General features: G+C 39.5%; 1 protein-coding gene across 1 annotated transcript in view; it reads left to right on the top strand.

Annotated features, from left to right (window-relative positions):
• Positions 1 to 5836, top strand: part of ACP3 (acid phosphatase 3) — a 59989-nt gene extending 54153 nt beyond the window's left edge. Inside the window, exon 11 of the mRNA XM_069550523.1 lies at positions 2824 to 5836. Within this exon, the coding sequence (XP_069406624.1) occupies positions 2824 to 2942 (119 nt within the window). The 3' untranslated portion in view covers positions 2943 to 5836. The remainder of the gene's footprint in view (positions 1 to 2823) is intronic.
• Positions 5837 to 20408: the final 14572 nt, after the last annotated feature.

The raw sequence follows: 20408 nt of genomic DNA, 5'->3' as shown, positions 1-20408 counted from the left end.
AAGGAGGTAAAGGGGAGAATGCCAGGAATGTTTGAGCAACAAAAAGGCATGTGTGGCCAAAAGAGAGTAAGTAAAGGAAGAGTGTAGGAGAGAAAATCCAAGAGGCTAATACAGAGCCTTGTAAACTATTATCATCAGGATTTTGACTTTTATTCTGAGTGAGATAAGCGTTCTTTGCAGACTGTAAGTAGTGGAGTGGCATGATTTGACTTGAAGCCATTTGGCTTCTGTGTTAGAAACAGATTGTGGGTGAGAAAGGATAGAAGCTAGGAAGAAGTTGGAGGTACTTATCCCACAAAAATGTTGGTGGTTCAAAACAGAATGGTGGCTGAGAAAGGGAGAGATCACTGGTTTGCAGACATAGTTGTTGATAGGACAACAGGATTTCCTGCCATATTCAGTATAGGATGTGAGAGAAAGGGAGGAGTCAAAGGAGACTCCAAGATTTGGGGACTGAGACTTTAGAAGTAGGAAATTTTCATCAACTGAGGTGGGGAGGGCTGTGGGAACAACACACTTAGTGAGGGAGATCATGGGGAGTATGGGGACTAGCAGTTCAGGTTTGGACTTGTTGAGACTGAAATGACTATTAGATGTCCCAGTTAATGTGTTGAATACACAGTTGGATATATAAACCTTGAATTTGGGGAAGATTAAAATTTGGAAGTCGATAGTGAATCAGTCAGTCAGTTCACTCTGTTAGTCGTGTCTGACTCTTCACGACCCCATGACTGTAGCACACCAGGCCTCCCTGTCCATCACCAACTCCCAGAACTAGCTCAAACTCCTGTCTGTCGAGCTGGTGATGCCATCCAACCATCTCATTCTCTGTCGTCCCCTTCTCCTCCCGCCTTCAGTCTTTCCCAGCATCAGGGTCTTTTCAAATGAGTCAGCTCTTCGCATCAGGTGGCCAAAGGATTGGAGTTTCAGCTTCAGCATCAGTCCCTCCAACAAATATTCAGGACTGATTTCCTTTAGGATTGACTGGCTGGATTTCCTTGCAGTCCAAGGGACTCTCAAGAGTCTTCTCCAACACCACACTTCAAAAGCATCAATTCTCTGGTGGTCCAACTCTCACATCCGTACATGACTACAGGAAAAATCAGAGCTTTGACTAGATGAACACATTGTCGGGTCAGCAAAGTTATGTCTCTGCTTTTTAGAGAATTAATGAATAGATGGTTTTAAACCCATAAGACTGATAAGACGCCATGCATTTCAACCCAAATGCAATTACTGCTTACCTTAATCTCTCTGCTTCTCATTTCCTTCATCTCTGCAATGATAGGGTTAGGTTAAAGGAGAGATTTTCAGCCGTGTTCCATGGAGCACTAGTGTTCTGTGGACAGGACTACTAGGATATGAGAGATGTTTGTTCTCCTATTACCTAAGCCAACAAGCAATCTCATACTTTTACAGTGAAAATCAGATATACATTTGGAGATGGTGCAAGGTGATTTTTATAATATATATATACTATCATGGACTAGGGTATTGTTGGCTGAGAAGATAGCTTTCCAGATGAAATAATGAATAGCATCTCATGAAAAAAAAAAAAAAACTACGTATATCTGCTTTATGACTGGTCAGCTATCAAAGGGGCATGTGTAAATAAGCATACAAAATAACAATAGCATCAGTTCAGTTCAATCGCTCAGTCATGTCCAACTCTTTGCAACCTTATAAACTGCAGCACGCCAGGCCTCTCTGTCCATCATCAACTCCCAGAGCCTACTCAAACTCATGTCCATTGAGTCGGTGATGCCATCCAACCATCTCACCCTCTATTGCTCCCTTCTCCTCCTGCCCTCAATCTTCCCCCCAGTACCAGAGTCTTTTCAAATGAGTCAGCTCTTTGCATTAGGTGGCCAAAGGATTGGAGTTTCAGCTTCAACATCAGTCCTTCCAATGAACACCCAGGACTGATTTCCTTTAGGATGGACTGGTTGGATCTTCTTGCAGTCCAAGGGACTCTCAAGAGTCTTCTCCAACACCACCATTCAAAAGCATCAATTCTTTAGGGCTCAGCTTTCTTAATGGTCCAACTCTCACATCCATACATGACCACTGGAAAAACCATAGCCTTGACTAGATGGACCTTTGTTAACAAAGTAATGTCTCTGCTTTTGAATATGCTGTCTAGATTGGTCATAACTTTCCTTCCAAGGAGTAAGCGTCTTTTAACTTCATGGCTGCAATCACCATCTGCAGTGATTTAGTTATCCTAAAAATGCTTACCATACTCAGTATGTGCTCAAGGTTTCCTCTTTAAAAGATAATTACTGAAAATCAAATTCAGAGTCCGAAAGTTGATATTCTGTTTCTTTTAGGCCCAATTAATGATCACAGTTGAGTATTCAGAATGCCTTTGACCCTGACACCATGAACAACTAATTTTAACTGTAGAAAAATGCGCAAAAAATGCATGAAGTTATTGCTGAAGAACTTTGGAAATACTTCAGAGTCAATTACCCTCACTTTATCATGGAAGAATATGTGTGTGCTCAGTCACTCAGTTGTGTCCGACTCTTTGTGACTCCATGGACTGTAGCCCACCAGAACTGAGGCCCAAATGTCAAAGGTCATACTGGAACTGGAACATAGGTCATTTCCTGGCTCTTAGTCTGGTGCTTTTTTCATCTTACTATGCTGTATGAAATATACTGTTTCATGGCTGCTTTAGAAATTTCACTGACATTTTAAATGAAGGCAGAAACCAACACTGATGTGTACTCTTCCTGTTTTCCTGATACATTAATTTTATGATCTTAATGTTTTCCCAATCCTTTATTTTACGCTAATGTTCTTCCTATTTTCTCACAGTTCTAAGGATCATCCTTGCCATCATCTTTTGCCTGGTGTCTGGTGTCCTGATAGTGCTGCTGTTTATCCTCATCCGCCATGGGCCCTGCTGGCAGAGAGACTCTTATGGAAACCTATGAACAGATGGCTGAATAAGGGCAGACATGCCAGGCCAAACCCTGTGATGCAGCATTCAAAGGACAGTCTTCCACCTTGTGGGCATTGTGCTGCCCTTTGAATTTGCCTAGAGAAGGGTCTGAATTCACAGCAACCCAGGGACAGACACTGATGCATTGATGAATGAACACCCAGATTACTTAGGTCTTCTCATTGTTGTACTCATCCTGGTATAGGCTTCTCATTCAGCTAGAAGGAAATTCTGCAACAGATAATTGTGTTCTCTGGCACCAATGTCCAGAGGAAAATAAGAAGTGAAACTCAATCAGCATTTTGCCTCCAAAGAGCAAAAAATTACAAGGAATGACAAAGACACAGATTAAAGATTTGATAATGGGAAAAATTAGACTAGAAATAGTATTATATAGGGCTTCCCTGATAACTCAGTTGGTTAAGAATCCACCGGTAATGCAAGAGACTGCGGTTTGATTCCTGGGCCAAAGGAAGATCCACTGGAGAAGGGACAGGCTACCCACTCCAGTGTTCTTGGGCTTCCCTTGTGGCTCAGCTGGTAAAGAATCTGCCTGCAATGCAGGAGACCTGGGTTTGATCCCTGGGTTGGGAAGATCCCCTGGAGAAGGGAAAGGCTACCCACTCCAGTATTCTGGCCTGGAGAATTCTATGGACTGTATAGTCCGTGGGATTGCAAAGAGCTGGACGCGAATGAGTGACTTTCACTTTCACTTTTTCAGGAGGATTCTTGAAAAATAAGACTCAATCAGAAGGTATACAAAAATTTCTTCTTTAACTCTTAAGTAGGTTTGCACACTCCTGGAAAGAAAACCCCACAGTGTTTGATAACTGACAGATTTCTCTGTGTGTGTCTGCCTATTCATACACTTACACACTCACATCTACAGTGAAGATGCTTTAGGTGTTTCATTCTCAGAAACTATAATAGCAACTACTTTAGCTCTTGATAATGTAGCTCATCATTTTCCTCACAATTTGTATAATGGGAAAAAACTAGAACATTCCCATAGCCATGGTTCTTTTTTTTTTTTTACCTCCACTATTACAGCTAGATATTATTTGTAGTTCTGATGTCCTTATTTCATTTCAAAAGTAAGAGATTTTATTTTGATAAGGGCTACTCATGGTTATGATGAAATAATAATGTATTTTAATTTTAATTGCTACAAATATATCTGAATTTCTCAAATGATGAGATTGAAAGGAAAATGCACAGTAGGATGATAACCCACTTTCTCAGCTCTGCACTGGCTTTAGGCCATCAACTTGGAACAAGTTCTTTTAAATATCTTAAACATTGGTTTCATAATCTAAAACTGAAGAGTCTAAACTAAATGAACATAGAAGTCACTTCTAGTTCTCATGTTCTATATATAATTTTTTTTCTCATTTTATGCTATGCATTGATCATTGCCCAAGCAAGCACTTTTATAAATGGTACCATTGTACTAAGCCTGAAATTTATTCTAAACAACTTTATTTTGTACTGAGCCTCCTATCATGGGAAATTCAATCTCATTCATTGGTAGGGTTCTTTACTTCCTCAGGTACTACTTAAGGTCCCAGAATGTACCTAGTGGGACAGAAACCCCACTAATAACCCACCCCATCTCATTGTCTCAGGAGTATTTCTTTCTCCTTGAATCCCACAAATTTCACCTACTAAAATTCAAGCACTTACCCCTCTCATTCCCACTTTCTACATAATTCTCACTAAGCCAAGACTATCACAAACAAAAGTCTTAGAAGGAGTTGTCATTTCTTGCCTCATATCCGCTGCTTCCTGCTGCAATGCAAAGGGCTCAAAGACAAAGAACTGCAAGATCTGGCTACATTCTCAGCTTATGAAAGGGAAAAACATCCATAGACAACCCAAAACCTACTACTTGACACTGCACTGCCTTTCAGAGAGATGAGATCCAGCTCCACTGGCCAGAACACAGGCATAAGTTCCCCCAGCCAGAAAACCATCAGAGGACACAAACTCCTTTTCCTGTAGAAAACTGGGCTTGTGAAAATATGCAGCATTGATACCTCTGCAAAACATAAGCAAGAAAATGGCAGAATATATTATGAGAGGGCACTATAAGTTACGGAAAGCCTTTTCTCAGCCCTGGCAGCTCTGAACTAAATCAGAACCCTGCTTATGCAGCAGGAAGGTAACAAAGCAGTAAACATCTTCTCTGAATAGGCTAGCTTATAAAGAAAGTAATTGTATTGAGCAGATAACAATGTGGAACACAGTGGGAATGGAAGAGAAAAGAGTCTGGAGCAGGACAGAGTTGGAACTGAAGAGCTGGGAGAAGAAAAATTATTTATTTTTAAGGATTTTGTTTATAAGCATCTACTCAGACACGAACCATGTTCTAGGTCTTAATACTTCCTAATGCCAGAAAAGGATGGAAAAGGGAGAAAATACCTCCCCTTTTTGCAATAGAAATGTCACCAAAATGTATTGGTTTATTTTCTTTGTTCCTTTTATCAGCAAAGCTAGAGTGTTGCTGTTATTTGCTGGCTTGACAGAAATGGAATCAAAACTTTTACTGAATAGCCAGCCTTCTATTCTTCAGCCAAATACTGAATAAACAGACCAGCTTTTGCAACAGCTTGGTTTAATGATCCTAGACAGTTTCTGTTCATGTCAGTACTGGGTCACAAAAAGGAAAGAGGGAGAATAGAAAGCAGCATTAGGAGAGAAATGAAGGTTATTTGGGTTAATATCAAATCAGTTCCTCCAGGAGGTAGGACTGGAATTATTAAGCTTCCTACTTCATATATTTTGTAGTTATTTCATGTATTATAAAAATTAATAGTTTGTAAAATCTCTATCCTTATTTAACAGAGTGCATTCAACTATTCTCAATAAATCATTTTATGATCTTCATAACTTCTTTGGACATTTTGATTTATTGATACTTAAAATTTTAAGTGACTCTACCTATCAAACATAGCAAGGTTTTGATGTAAAATCAAGTGTTAGCTGCTCAGTTGCGTCTGACTCTTTGTGACCCACCAGGCTCCTCAGTCCATGGAATTCTCCAGGCAAGATCACTAGAGTGGGTAACCACTCTTTTCTCTAGGGGATCTTCCCAACCCAGGGATCAAACCCTGGTCTTCTGAATTTCAGGCAGTTAAGTAGCCTCCAAAGGCTTGTTAGGATCCAGTGCTGCTGCATGGTTCACTCTGGCCCCTCAATGGCAGAGCTGAAATTCAGCCCTCATAGTCCAAGTTGCTAGAGGCTTGAGTGATCCCCAGGGCGGCAAGTTAACAACAATGATGACTTTTGAAAATGATTTGCATTCTGAGCTAGAGGGAATCAGACTTTCTTTGGGGACATTTAAGTCACCACTCCCTGCAGTCTGGTTTATGTTACTAAATTCCCCATCTTCCAGGAAACCTGCAGTAGAAGATGTTCAAGACCACAGTCATGAAAAGACAACAACAAGGAATGGTTGGGTGCCCTTTTCTACAAAAACTACTCTAATAATCTGAAACTGCATAATTGAAATGCCTCAAGTCAATGAGGACTCTTACAAGCAACGTTTTTTTGTTGTTGTCCAGTCACTCAGTCGTGTCTGACTCTTTGAGACTCCATGGGCTGCAGCATGCCAGGCTTCCCTGCCCTTCACTATCTCCCAGAGTTTGCTCAAACTCATGTCCATTGAATCAGTGACATCATCCAACCATCTCACCCACTGTCATCCCCTTCACCTCCTGCCTTCAATCTTTCCCAGCATCAGAGTCTTTTCCAATGAGCTGGCTCTTTGCATCAGGTGGCCAAAGTATTGGAGCTTCAGCTTCAGCATCAGTCCTTCTGATGAATATTCAGGGTTGATTTCCTTTAAGATTGATCTGTTTGATCTCCTTGCTGTCTCTCAAGATTCTTCCCCAGCACCACAGTTCAAAAGCAAACTTTAATGAGGGTGTTTTTGTGATAAATGTTGACTAATGGGCTATACAGGAGTCCTCTTTCAGTACGTTGATAACTGAATGCCTTTTGGTCATTTTTTACTTAAAAGTCCCCTTGAGTCAAGTTGCAGGAGTGATTAAAAGTTAAGCAAAAAGAAAAAAATTAAAGCTGAAGAGAGAAAAAGAGAGAGAGATCATTTAAACATGTTTAGAGATAAAACTACCTATCCTTTTAATGGTTTGTTACCACCATTAGCTGCTCATGCGTATTCATCTACTCACTTCTTAAAACACTAGGAGATTGTTCCCAAAGTTGAAGTAGGTTTTCCACTTTCCCCAAGAAATCTTTTACCAAGTGGAAAACAGGTGAATGAGTTAAGGAATGAAATGGAGGGAAACGATGAAAGAGCCAGCAGCTTTCAGGATATGATATGTTAATCTACCTGATATCAAGTAGGCCTGGACTCTGGGTACAAGTCAGTGATACTGTGATAAATTTACTCAAACACCAAAGTATAGTCATTTTACTTAAAAAAAAAAAAGAAAAATATGAAAATGCACTCTTTACTCCACTTCAACCCTATACAGCTAATTTCCATTGATTTTGGGTTACTTTACAGTTTCACTTCCCTTTTGTCATTTATTTGATTTCATTAGAAACAGACTACTTACTTTCCACTTCTGTTACTCCTAATTTAGGCTACAAATGGGCTGGAACTGAGGGAAACTGAAGATGGGGGTAAATCACAATTGCTGTTGTTTAAAACTACAGACCCTTGACCCTTTTGAGGAAATATTTTATCGAATTTTAATTATAAAATATCGTTTTATAAAATTGACATTGCTAAGAGTAAAACACTAGTCAAGGACTTCTATGTTGAGAAAAAGTATTTAAAAATGTGAAAGAGTTACATTATTTGTCTTTCTTTCATTTAAAAATCCCTAATATAAATTTTTAGTAGAACCATACCCAGAAGTAACTTCTGCATGAGCAAAGAAAGAGGTGACCATGGCTAGTAGAACTTGTATGTTAAATGAAGTGTAAGTAGTTTAGAGCACGGACTTTAAGATCCAAGAGACCTTTAAAGGCTCTGTGACTGACTTTCTGGGGAAAAGACACTGGGAAAGCTAAATAACTTCTCTAAAGTCTTGGGCTCCTTGCCTATAAAATAAGGATTAAAATAGCATCTTATTTTACATGGTTGTGTTGAAAATTAAATGAGATGATGCATTGAAGTCCTTAGCACAGTATGCAAAGTAACTACTCAATAAACAATAGATATGATAGGATGATATATGACATATAAAACTTCTTTGAAAACTTGCCCAAAATTAACCAGAATTCTGAGTTAACTAGAGTATCTTTTTCTTGGTCATTTGAGAGAGTATAGAAAATCTTAATAAGGAATTAATAATTTGGAAGATAAAGTGCTAAAAATAATGATTTGCACATTTTACTTGTTCTGAGGAACCATCATCTTTTTTGATTTCTCACTATTATTATTCATCAGGGGCATTTTTGCAAAACTTGTTTGTTTTAGAACCAGTTTGGTTGCTGACAGAAATATAAATTTAGGAATGAAAATGGTTTCGTTTTAGTATTTGTAAAAAAAAATCTCAAACTGTTTAACATATAGAAATATAGAAAAAAAAGTTTTCTAATAGTTACATAGTTTTCCAATAATTGATATGGACATGTAGTCACATAGGTTAATGAAATACATATTAGAGAAAATATATGTCTAAAAGGTAAGGATGATTTAATGATGTGGTAAAGTGTTTTCAAAGACTTCTTTAACCCAACCTATCTATATGATTTTTGAAAAATTCTGTTGGGTCATAAACTAAGCTTACAGTGAGAAATTCCTGTTGGAAATTCCTCAGTGTAGAAATGTTAATAATCCTCAGGAAAAACTTAACTCTCAAACTTCTAAATAGCTATTACTGTATACATTTTCTCTCTGGTGGAAATCAGTATTTAATATATTGTAATTCTCCTAAAATCACCTGTGACCCCCATAGGCTTGTTTTCCTCCACCTGCTGATAGCAATGATCATTACTACATAGTTTGTATTCTGGTCATAGCAGAAAATCTTAAATTTCCTAAGGAATACAGAAGAAGCAGCAGAAGAAAATCTAATTTGTCTATTCCATTGGCTCAAAGTACACCATTTCACCTACAAATAAAAACAGGCATTGATTATTCTTAGAAAATCTTGGACTTTGTTTCCAGGTGAATATATGTTCCAGCTAAAATTCTAACTAGCACTTACTTAATTGGGAGACTGTGGGCAGGTCCCATAAGCTCTCTGAAACTTGAAGACTTTCCCCATCTGTACAAAACACGTACCAGTAGGTTGTAGCACAGAGTAGAGCTTATGGTAAATCCCTGATACACAGGAATGCCCTCCCTGTAACTCTCTTTTGATCTCTCATGCCTATCTCAACTCCTATTTTCCAAATAGTTATATTTAAAAAATATGTTGCTGTTGTTGTTTAGTTGTTAAATTGTGTCTAAGTCTGTTGCAACCCTATGGACTGTAACCTGCCAGGCCCTTTTGTTCATGGAATTTCCCAGGCAAGAATACTGGAATGGGCTGCCATTTCCTTCTCCAGGGGATCTTCCCAACCCAAACTCAAGGATTCTTTACAACTGAGTCACAAGGAAAGCCCTAAACAAATATGTTTGACTCCTTGCGACCCCATGGATTACAGCCCTCCAGTCTACCTCTGTCCATGGTATTCTTCAGGCAAAAATACTAGAGGGTTGCCATGCCCTACTTCAGGGGATCTTCCTGACCCAGGGATCAAACCCAGATGTCCTACAGTGCAGGCAGATTTTTTTTTTACTTCTGAGCCCCTGGAGGAACCCCATTAAAAATTAGAGGTCTTCAATTTTACACTCATGAAAGAAATAAAGAAAATTCAACAAAATTCTGATTTTCCCCATGCTTATTATTCTAATTTTTAAAAATGAAACATTGGCTAGAAAGTCTTTTACAAGTTTTTTTTTTTCCCCTTTGGTGGGGGTGAAGGGAACATTTCCTTTGCTGGTAATCTAATATTTGTTTAAACTTGTGTAATCCAACACTGCCCCCAAATGTTACACAATTTATTTTTAGAATTAAGGAGAGTAAGTTAGAGTTTTTGAATTTGCTTTTGAATTCAAATTAGAATTAAGAGAGTAAAAACTATATAAGGAAGAGAGGAAGTTAACACTTTTGGAACATGAATGGTGCTTACTAAAGGTTAGTTTCCTTTTGCCCTTCTTTACGGGTTTTTAAATAGTATTAATTTACTCTTGTTTTGAAAGTTGAAGATTTGGCTCATTTAAACCACCTCCCTCTCCTTTATCCCATCTTTGAGTTGATGAGCTTGACTCTTCTATTGTATACATTTATAACATTGACTAATATTGATTCATCATTAGAATATTTTGACTCTTAATTCTCAAAACAACTGTAGTTGATATGTATATTACTTTTATCTCAATAATAAGGAATTAAGATTCAAAGGTTAAGTAGCTACTAAGTGGTAGAATTGGGAATTGAACATTTACAAGATAGAGCAATGATAAAAGAAAAAATATATGTTCCTAAGTGACTGAATACATTGTCAGAACGTATAGGGAAAAAATTGGCACCTTACTTGCCTTAAGGAAACTACTGTTTCTTCCTAGTACAGTAGGCTGCTTTCAATTCTCAAAGGTTGTTGGACAGGCAGGTCTGCAACAGACCCAAAGTAACTGTAACATTTTTTTGAAATCTGGTGGCTGCAGTGACTAGAACAACTAACAAAAGTAAGTTACTTCTGTATGAGTAAGATATTTTTCAAATTGTATTAATAGTTGCCTTTTATTTTGCTTTACATTGATTATACATGAACCATGAACTGGTTTTAGAAAAGGCAGAGGAACCAGAGATTAAATTGCCAGCATCTGCTGGATCATGGAAAAAGCAAGAGAGTTCCAGAAAAACATCTATTTCTGCTTTATTGACTATGCCAAAGCCTTTGACTGTGTGGATCACAATAAACTGTGGAAAATTCTGAAAGAGATGGGAATACCAGACAACCTGACCTATCTTTTGAGAAACCTGTATGCAGGTCAGGAAGCAACAGTTAGAACTGGACATGGAACAACAGACTGGTTCCGAATAGGAAAAGGAGTACGTCAAGGCTGTATATTGTCACCCTGCTTATTTAACTTCTATGCAGAGTACATCATGAGAAATGCTGGGCTGGAAGAAACACAAACTGGAATCAAGATTGCCGGGAGAAATATCAATAACCTCAGACATGCAGATGACACCACCCTTATGGCAGAAAGTGAAGAGGAACTAAAGAGCCTCTTGATGAAAGTGGAAGAGGAGAGTGAAAAAGCTGGCTTAAAGCTCAACATTCAGAAAACTAAGTTCATGGCATCTGGTCCCATTCAGTTCAGTTCAGTTCAGTCACTCAGTCGTGTCCAACTCTTTGCGACCCCATGAATCGCAGCACACCAGGCCTTCCTGTCCATCACCAACTCCCGGAGTTCACTCAGACTCACATCCACCGAGTCAGTGATGCCATCCAGCCATCTCATCCTCTGTTGTCCCCTTCTCCTCCTGCCCCCAATCCCTCCCAGCATCAGAGTCTTTTCCAATGAGTCAACTCTTCGCATGAGGTGGCCAAAGTACTGGAGCTTCAGCTTTAGCATCATTCCTTCCAAAGAAATCCCAGGGCTGATCTCCTTCAGAATGGACTGGTTGGATCTCCTTGAAGTCCAAGGGACTCTCAAGAGTCTTCTCCAACACCACAGTTCAAAAGCATCAATTCTTCGGCGCTCAGCCTTCTTCACAGTCCAACTCTCACATCCATACAGGACCACAGGAAAAACCATAGCCTTGACTAGATGGACCTTTGTTGGCAAAGTAATGTTTTTGCTTTTTAATATGCTGTCTAGGTTGGTCATAACTTTCCTTCCAAGGAGTAAGCATCTTTTAATTTCATGGCTGCAATCACAATCTGCAGTGATTTTGGAGCCCAAAATAATAAAGTCTGACACTGTTTCCACTGTTTCTCCATCTATTTCCCATGAAGTGATGGGACCAGATGCCATGAGCTTAGTTTCCTGAATGTTGAATTTTAAGCTAGTTTTTTCACTCTCCTCTTTCACTTTCATCAAGAGGCTTTTTAGTTCCTCTTCACTTTCTGCCATAAGGGTGGTGTCGTCTGCATATCTGAGGTTATTGATATTTCTCCCGGCAACCTTGATTCCAGCTTGTGCTTCCTCCAGCCCAGCGTTTCTCATGATGTACTCTGCATATAAGTTAAATAAGCAGGGTGACAATACACAGCCTTGACGTACTGCTTTTCCTATTTTGTTTTCTCAAATATTATACTGTAAAGACAAATACTCATATATTTAAGTCATTTTGCATTGTTAACTTTCATGTATATGACTTTAGCAAGTTGACTCTATGTTATTTTGTAAGAAATAAAGGAATAATGACATCTTTTTGGCATGAATTATTTTACAATTTTTCATGCCGTAACTATACAAATATGGCTGTCAAGAATGAACACAAGCCTCCCCGCTTTTTTGAACAATACTCTAAATATCTATAGGAACTTCCCTGGTGGTACAGTAGCTAAGATTCCACCCTCCCAAAGCAGGGGACCTGGGTTTGATCCCAGACCTGGGTCTGACCAGAGAACTAGACACCACATGCTGCAATTAAAGATTCCCCATGTTGCAACAAAAAGGATTCCACATGCCTCAACCAGTACACCCGATAAATAAATATTTTTAAAACGTCTATTTATATTGTTATGGTGAGTCAAGGAAACTCAAGATCAAGTATAATGCATACCAGCTGGAGACTCTGAGGTTACCTTACATTTGGTGAGGAAACTAAGTTATTGGGTGGTGAGTAAGCAGAGGCTCCAATGTTACTTAACTCTCACCACAGTTTGCCAAGGTAAGTATCAATATCCCTAGTTTACAGATAACAGAACTGAGACTCAAAGAGATGTTAACCTGAAAGAAATGAGCTGCCAGGTATTTATCCAGAAAAGATGGGTTTATTTGGGATCTGTTGAGAATTGCAATTCTGGGTCTGCAACCATGGTGAGCCATGTGCAATTTCCCCCACACGGCAAGGGAAGGAGAATGCTTTATACAGGAAAAAAGGAAGTTGGACAGGCTATAGTAAACCATATGCCCATGGCTTTTCGTTGGTCGAGTCCTTGCCAGGAAAATAAAAGGAGTCTTTCTTCCTCTTGAGGTCTGCTATCATCACAGTGAGGGAGAGCTCCCCGTTTTGGTCTCCTAACTCTATTTAACTGAAGCTTGCATTATTAATCTTTTACAGAGGATAAGGGACTTACCTTAGTTTTTTACCACCTTATATTTCCTTCAAGTGCAGATGGCTAAGAATATGTAAATTTAGTAATTTCACAATGGATTCAGAAACTTGCTCACTTCAAAATCCTCTACAGAAAAAAAAATATGTAAGGATTTAGATTTTTCTCATATCTGGTAATATGGGAAGATTTCAGATTAACTAAAAATTGGAAAGTCCTCATATTGGAACCGAGTGGGACCCTAAGGGGTCTTCCCCTTCTTATTTGTAGAAAAAGGCTTTGTCTCCTAACCTTTCCCTGAATTCCAAACAGCAGACTAAAGCAGTTACTAATTAGAGAAATGAAGGAATACAGAAATAAAAGAAAAGCAGTCAAACAGGAAAAGTAATGACAGCTTAAACAATAGTTCAGCAATAAAACAGAGTCCTAGTTCCTCCTCAAGGAATATACATAACAATTTGATGCATATCTTTGAGTTTTTCTGTAAAAGCTAAGGCTACCACACAGCTAAAGGATGGTGACTACATGCTGATCACAAATACACAGACCCCAGACATTGTGTGGCAGGAAGGGGGACCCCTTCCAGGGCCTGAAACTGGGCTCTTGTCTAACAGCAAAAAATGAATTGTCTGAGGAGACACATGTTCTGACAAAGCAAGAAATTTTATTGGGAAAGGGTGCCTGGGCTGAGAACAGTATGGAAACAGAACCCAGGAGCACTGCTCTGCCACATGCCTCGCAGTCTTGGGTTTTATGGTGATGGGATTAGTTTCCAGGTTGTCTCTGGCCAATCATTCTGACTCAGAGTCCTTCCTGGTGGTGCACACATTGTTCAGCCAAGATGGATGCCAGAGAGAAGGATTCTGGGAAGTGGTCAGACATGTGGTGTCTCCTTTTGACCTTTCCTGAACTCTTCCGGTTGGTGGTTGCTTATTAGTTCCGTGTTCCTTACCAGGACCTCCTGTCGTAAAACAACTCATGCAAATGGTTACTACAGTGCCTGGCCAGGGTGGGCGGTTTCAGTCAGTGTGCTTTCCCTAACAGTTGGAACCAGCAGGTCAATGACTAAGATTTCTGAAACATCACCTTTTACCTTACCACCAACCAACAGGAAGAAAATCATTCACCCTGCACCAAATGTTGCCTTTAAAAACATTACCCTGAAAGCGATTAGAAATTTGGGTCTTTTGAGCATTATTACTTGCTTATTCTCCTTTTTTGACATGCTGCAATAAAGGCCATGCTATCCTTTACCACGACCTAAAGTCAGTAGATTGGCTTTGCTGCACAGCAGGTGAGTGGACCCAGGTTAAGTTTGGTAACCATATAGTGCAATAAGAGAGCTGGGGTTAATTTTTTAAATAATTTTATTTATTTGTTTTGGCTGTGCTGGGTCTTTGCTGCTCATGGGCTTTTCTCTAGTTGTGGGGAGCAGAGGCTGAGTCGCAGCGTGTGGACTTCTCTTGTTGTGAGGCACGAGCTCTAGGGCACCCAGGCTTCAGTAGTTGTGGCACGTGGGTTCAGTGCTGGCAGTTCCCAGGCTCTAGAGCACAGGCTCAATAGTTGTAGTTGCACTGGCTCTGTTGCTCCACAGCAGGTGGGATCCTCCCAGAACAGGGGTCAAACCCATGTCTCCCCCATTGGTAGGCAGACTCTTTACCACTGAGCCACCAGGGAAGCCCTGGGGTTAATTTTAACAAGAGAAAAGGACATAGAAAGGACTTTTCCTTAATCAGTTAATATTTCATTAATGGTTTCAAATTGTTAAACCATAGAACAGGTATTATATTTTCCCTCTTTACCCAACTCTGATAATATGGTCAGAACTAGATTATTTCCTGTAATTGATTGGAGATGCTGGGGAGGAAGACATTTTCCTTCATTCTTCTAGATTCTTCTGGATGGTTAAAATTAAATAACATAAGGCAAATTAACAGGAGAAAATCAAAGTTTAATAACATCGTATATATGAGAGAGACCTAGGAAACCTGAATAATCTCTCAAAATGGCCAAAGCTCTTATATTTTAAATAACATCTTCAGCTAAAAACAAAAAAAAGTCAGGTACGGAAAGTCAGTTAAGAAAGGTTGCAGGAAAAAGCACAATAAATGAGGGTGATTTTGTTACAGACAAGTCATTGCTTACTCTATTGATAAGAGTTTCAAGAGATTTGGTAAACCTCTTCTTCCAGGGTCAGGGAGGAAGATGCTGTTTCAAACGGAGATTTCCCTTACAAATGTAATGTTTCTCACAAAAGTGCAAGTATTATTGGTTTTCAGAGCACTTCTGATGTATGCTGTTTCTCAGAAAATAGCCAGCTTAAAACAATACGCCAAAGAAACATTTCAGGGTGGCAAATTCTGCTCTGTAAACTGTACACATATGAATTCCCATGTCATAATTTGCCAATGTTGTCAATAATTTCAAGTCTAATGAAAGCAAGAAACATGTGTTTCATGTATACAGAAACAGAAAAAAAAACTAAATATATGCGGAGAGATAAAGCTTGAGAAAAACTACAGGAGACAAACAACAACCACATAAGAAATTAAAGTCAAGTCCACCAGAGATTATCATACTAAGTGAAGCAAGTCAGAAACAGAAGACAAATACCATATGATATCACATATATGTGGAATCTAAAATATGACACAAATGAACTTATTTACAAAGCAGAAACAGACTCACAGGTATAGAGAAGAGACTTGTGGTTCTCAAGGGTGGGTGGGGGGAAGGATGGGGAGTTTGGTATTAGCAGATGCAAACTAGTATGTGTAGAATGGATAAACAACAAGGTCCAACTGTATTTCATCAATATCCTATAATTAATCAAATGAAAAAGAATATATATATATGAACTACTTTGCATACAGCAGAAATTAATACAGCACTGTTAATCAACTATACTTCAATAAAATAAACTTTAAAAAGAACAACAAAAAAATGAAGTCCAATAGAAAATGATTCTGTAGGACTTTCAAGCTTGCCAGCTCAACTGGAAAGTATTTTCTAACTGTGTCTGCATAAGATCTTCTAAGCAGCATCTTCTAAGAGATGTTTAACAGGAACCATATATATAATTTTACATTTTCTAGTAGCTACATTTTTTAAAAAGTGAAGTTAATTTTAATAATGTCTTCTTTTAACTGAATACTTATCTAAATATTATTTCAACATGTAATCAACAAACTTTTAAATGTAATATTTTAGATGTTTTCATATTAGATCTGGTATTTTAACTTTATTTCAAGTATTCAGCAGCTTGGGGATAGGTTGCTATGTTGGAAACAGTTGAATATACTTATATAAAGTTCTTAGGGATTCATTTAGGATCTGGGCTTTGATATAATTAGGCAGGTTCATTTAACAGCAATAGGGAGCTTGATAAGCAGGTGTTTGTCTCATGTCTAAAATCTTAAACCTTCCCTGCCTTGTACAGTAACGTATACCACTGATAAAAGCTACTGATATCAAAAAAGCTGTGAAATGCTGTAAGTATATTTCGTATAATTTGTAAACTTGATATGTGTACACTATGAAAGTATCAGAAAATCTTGTGTAAACTTATATTCTGAATAAAAAGATAAATCCAGGGATTTTCTGGTAATGTGTCCAAGACTCCAAGCTCCCAATGTATTGGGCCTGGGTTTCATCCCTGGTCAGGGAACTAAGATCCCGCATGCAAGTAAGACCTGGTACAGCCAAATAAATAAATAATTTTTTAAAAAGAGTAATCCAGAAAGAGAAGTTTGAAGGTCATGCTTATATGGGTCACTCCTTTAAAAACTGGCTGGCAGTGGGACCTCATTTAACAGAAGAATAGGGAAAGAAGAGGTAAGTCCTCCTACCTTTCCTGCCTCTGCTGCTTGGTTCTAGTGTTTTGAGTATACCGACTAACTTGTGCAAATCAATTAAGAACAACCAGGGGAATTGTGAAAAGGCTTGAAATCACATCCTGTAAGGAGCAGTGGATACAGCTTCTAAAAATCAGAGTTTGAGGTCAGGACGGTTAATCAGAGAGATAATAAGCAGAGGTATGCTGCTGCTGCTACTAAGTCGCTTCAGTCGTGTCCCACTCTGTGCGATCCCATAGACGGCAGCCCACCAGGCTCCCCCATCCCTGGGATCCTCCAGGCAAGAATACTGGAGTGGGTTGCCATTTCCTTCTCCAATGCATGAAAGTGAAAAGTGAAAATGAAGTCGCTCAGTCGTGTCCGACTCCTAACGACCCATGGACTGCAGCTTACCGGGCTCCTCCGTCCATGGGATTTTCCAGGCAAGAGTACTGGAGTGGGGTGCCATTGCCTGGTATATGTGTGCTTAGTCGCTCAGTTGTGTCCAACTCTTTGTGACCCTATGGACTGTAGCATGCTGGCTCCTCTGTCCATGGGTATTCTCCAGGCAAGAATACTGGAGTGGGTTGCCATGCCCTCCTCCAGGGGATCTTCCCAACCCAGGGATTGAACCCAGGTGTCCTGCATTGCAGGTGGATTTTTTACAATCTGAGCCACCAGGGAAGCCCAGTAAGCAGAGGAGAGGGGGGCAGATAGGATTTTCTTGAGTCATGAAATATTTCCTGCCATATCAATAAACAAGGATGTCACAGTCATCAGAAATTCCTGCCCAAGGTGAGCTGGTAAGCCCTAAAGGCACTCATGGGGCGAATACCTGTGATCCAAGAGCCATCAGGCTGCAGCCAATTCCTACGGTGAGCCCCAAGAGAGCTCAGGATGTGAAAATCATTGGATACTGGCTGAGGATAGCTGAGATGCATATAAAAGGAATGATTTCAGTGAGTCCAGACTCTTGCATCTTCTCATACATAGAAAAGTGCTAAATCCCTTAACTTATGATATCTGGTTTTCTTTAATTAACAACAATCTTTTGATGTTCAGACTATCTGCTCTTTGTTGCAAAACGTCTATATAACCTGGGTCCTTTCCTTTCCTCCTTGGAGCAGTTTTCTCAGTGTCACTTGAAATGCTATCTCCTGGGTTTGAAGTCCCCCAAATTCCCACCAAATTAAACAAAACTCTCAACCTTTCAGTTCAGTTCAGTTCTGTCGCTGTCACATCCAACTCTTTGCAACCCGATGCAGCACGTCAGATTTCCCTGTCCATCACCAACTCCCAGAGCTTGCTCAAACTCATGTTCATTGATTCAGTGATGCCATCCAACCATCTCATCTTCTGTCGTCCCCTTCTCCTCCTGCCTTCAATCTTTCCCAGCATCAGGGTTTTTTTTTTTTTTTTTTTCCCTAAGGAATCAATTCTTCGCATCAGGAGACCAAAGTATTGGAATTTCAGCTTCAGCATCAGTCCTTCCAATTAATATTCAGGACTGATTCCCTTTAGGATTGACTGGTTGGATCTCCTTGCTGTCCAAGGGGCCCTCAAGAGTCTTCTCCAACACCATAGTTCAAAAGCATCCGTTTTCTTTATGGTCCAAATCTCACATCCATACGTGACTACCGGAAAAACTAGAGCTCTGACTAGACGGACCTTTGTTGGCAAAATAATGTCTCTGCTTTCTAAGATGCAGTCTAAGTTTCTTACAGCTTTTCTTCCAAGGAGTAAGCGTCTTTTAATTTCATGGCTACAGGGTGGTGTCATCTGTGTATCTGAGGTTATTATATTTCTCCTGGCACTCTTGACTCCAGCTTGTGCTTCATTCAGTCCAGCATTTCACATGATGCACTCTACATATAAGTTAAATAAGCAGGGTGACAATGTACAGCCTGACATACTTCTTTCCCAATTTGGAACCGGTCTGTTGTTCCATGCCCTGTTCCAACTGTTGCTTATTGACCGGCATACCGATTTCTCAGGAGACTAGTAAGGTGGTCAGGTATTTCCCATCTCTTTAAAGATTTTCCACAGTTTGTTGTGATCCCAAAGGCTTTAGCATAGTCAGTGAAGCAGAAGTAAATGTTCTTCTGGAATTCTCTTGCATTTTTTTTATGATTCAGCAAATGTTGGCAATTTGATCTTTGGTTCCTCTGCCTTTTCTAAATCAAGCTTCAGCATCTGGAAATTCTTGGTTCATGTACTGATGAAGCCTCCCTTGGAGAATTCTGAGTATTATTGTGCTAGTGTGTGACATGAGTCTCAACTTTTGGATTGTGACTATTTCTTAAGTTGACATGTTACACTGGCAAATACTTAAAAGGGATGTCACAGAAGAGGAACAGGCAAACAACGAAAAACTACTCATGAAACGGAGGGCAAGTTGGCTGAATACAAAGACAGTGGTTTTTAAAACTACAAAAAAAATTTTTTGGGGGGAGGCAGGGAATTTTGCTCTACAGCTGAGGGGCTGGACAGGGCAAGGGAAGGGGAAAGTCACTGGCTAAGGCTCCTCCTAACTCCAAGTATGGATTTTATTTGTCCCAAATATTGAACAGAGAGAGTGTGGAGGAATAATAGTTTACTGGCCTTGATGTAACTAGTCCTGTAACTAAATCTTGGCTCAATCTTTAGGAGTTAGTTCACTTTGGGTAAGTTTCTTAGATTCTCCCGGCTTTTTTCCTCTATAAAATAAAAATAATACACCCAAAATCTACTTCTGGGATTATAGGAAGTCTTTGTAATCTGTAAGATGCTACAAAAACACAAATTTCTGTTTTCCTGGGATAAGCCAAGAAGGCCCCTTAACTCAGCAGTCCTATTGCTTTTACCTTCTTCCTTCCACTTTCTCCCTTCCTACTCTATTTTAGGTCCAGTTGTAACCAAACAGAGCCTATGGAGCCTTCCTGGGACAGATTCCCTGTCCCTCATGTTCTCTAATTACCTCCTTTGTTCTTTTTTGGTCACATGGCATGTGGGATCTTAGTTCCCCAACCAGGGATCAAACTCGTGCTCCTTGCAGTGTGGAAGCACAGTGTCCTACCTACTGAGCTGCCAGGGAATTTCTTTCTCACCTGGGCCTTGCTTGTACAACAAACAAACAAAAACCCCTTCAGCTTCCTAGGCTTTGCCAGAGTTTCTAGGAATAAACTTAATCAGGTCAGTAAATGCAGAAGAAAAGGAAAATGGTCAATCAGACATAGTCTAGCCATTAAACAAAGTCAAGGAGTTTTTGTTCCCTTGTAGCTCAGTTGGTAAAGACTTTGCCTGCAGTACAGGAGACCAGGGTTCAGTTCCTGGGTTGGGAAGATCCCCTGGAGAAGGAAATGGCAACCCACTCCAGTAATCTTGCCTGG

The sequence above is a fragment of the Ovis canadensis genome, chromosome 1 (assembly GCF_042477335.2).
Source record: "Ovis canadensis isolate MfBH-ARS-UI-01 breed Bighorn chromosome 1, ARS-UI_OviCan_v2, whole genome shotgun sequence".
NCBI classification, from domain to species: Eukaryota; Metazoa; Chordata; class Mammalia; order Artiodactyla; family Bovidae; genus Ovis; species Ovis canadensis.
This window is presented reverse-complemented; position numbering and strand designations above follow the sequence as displayed.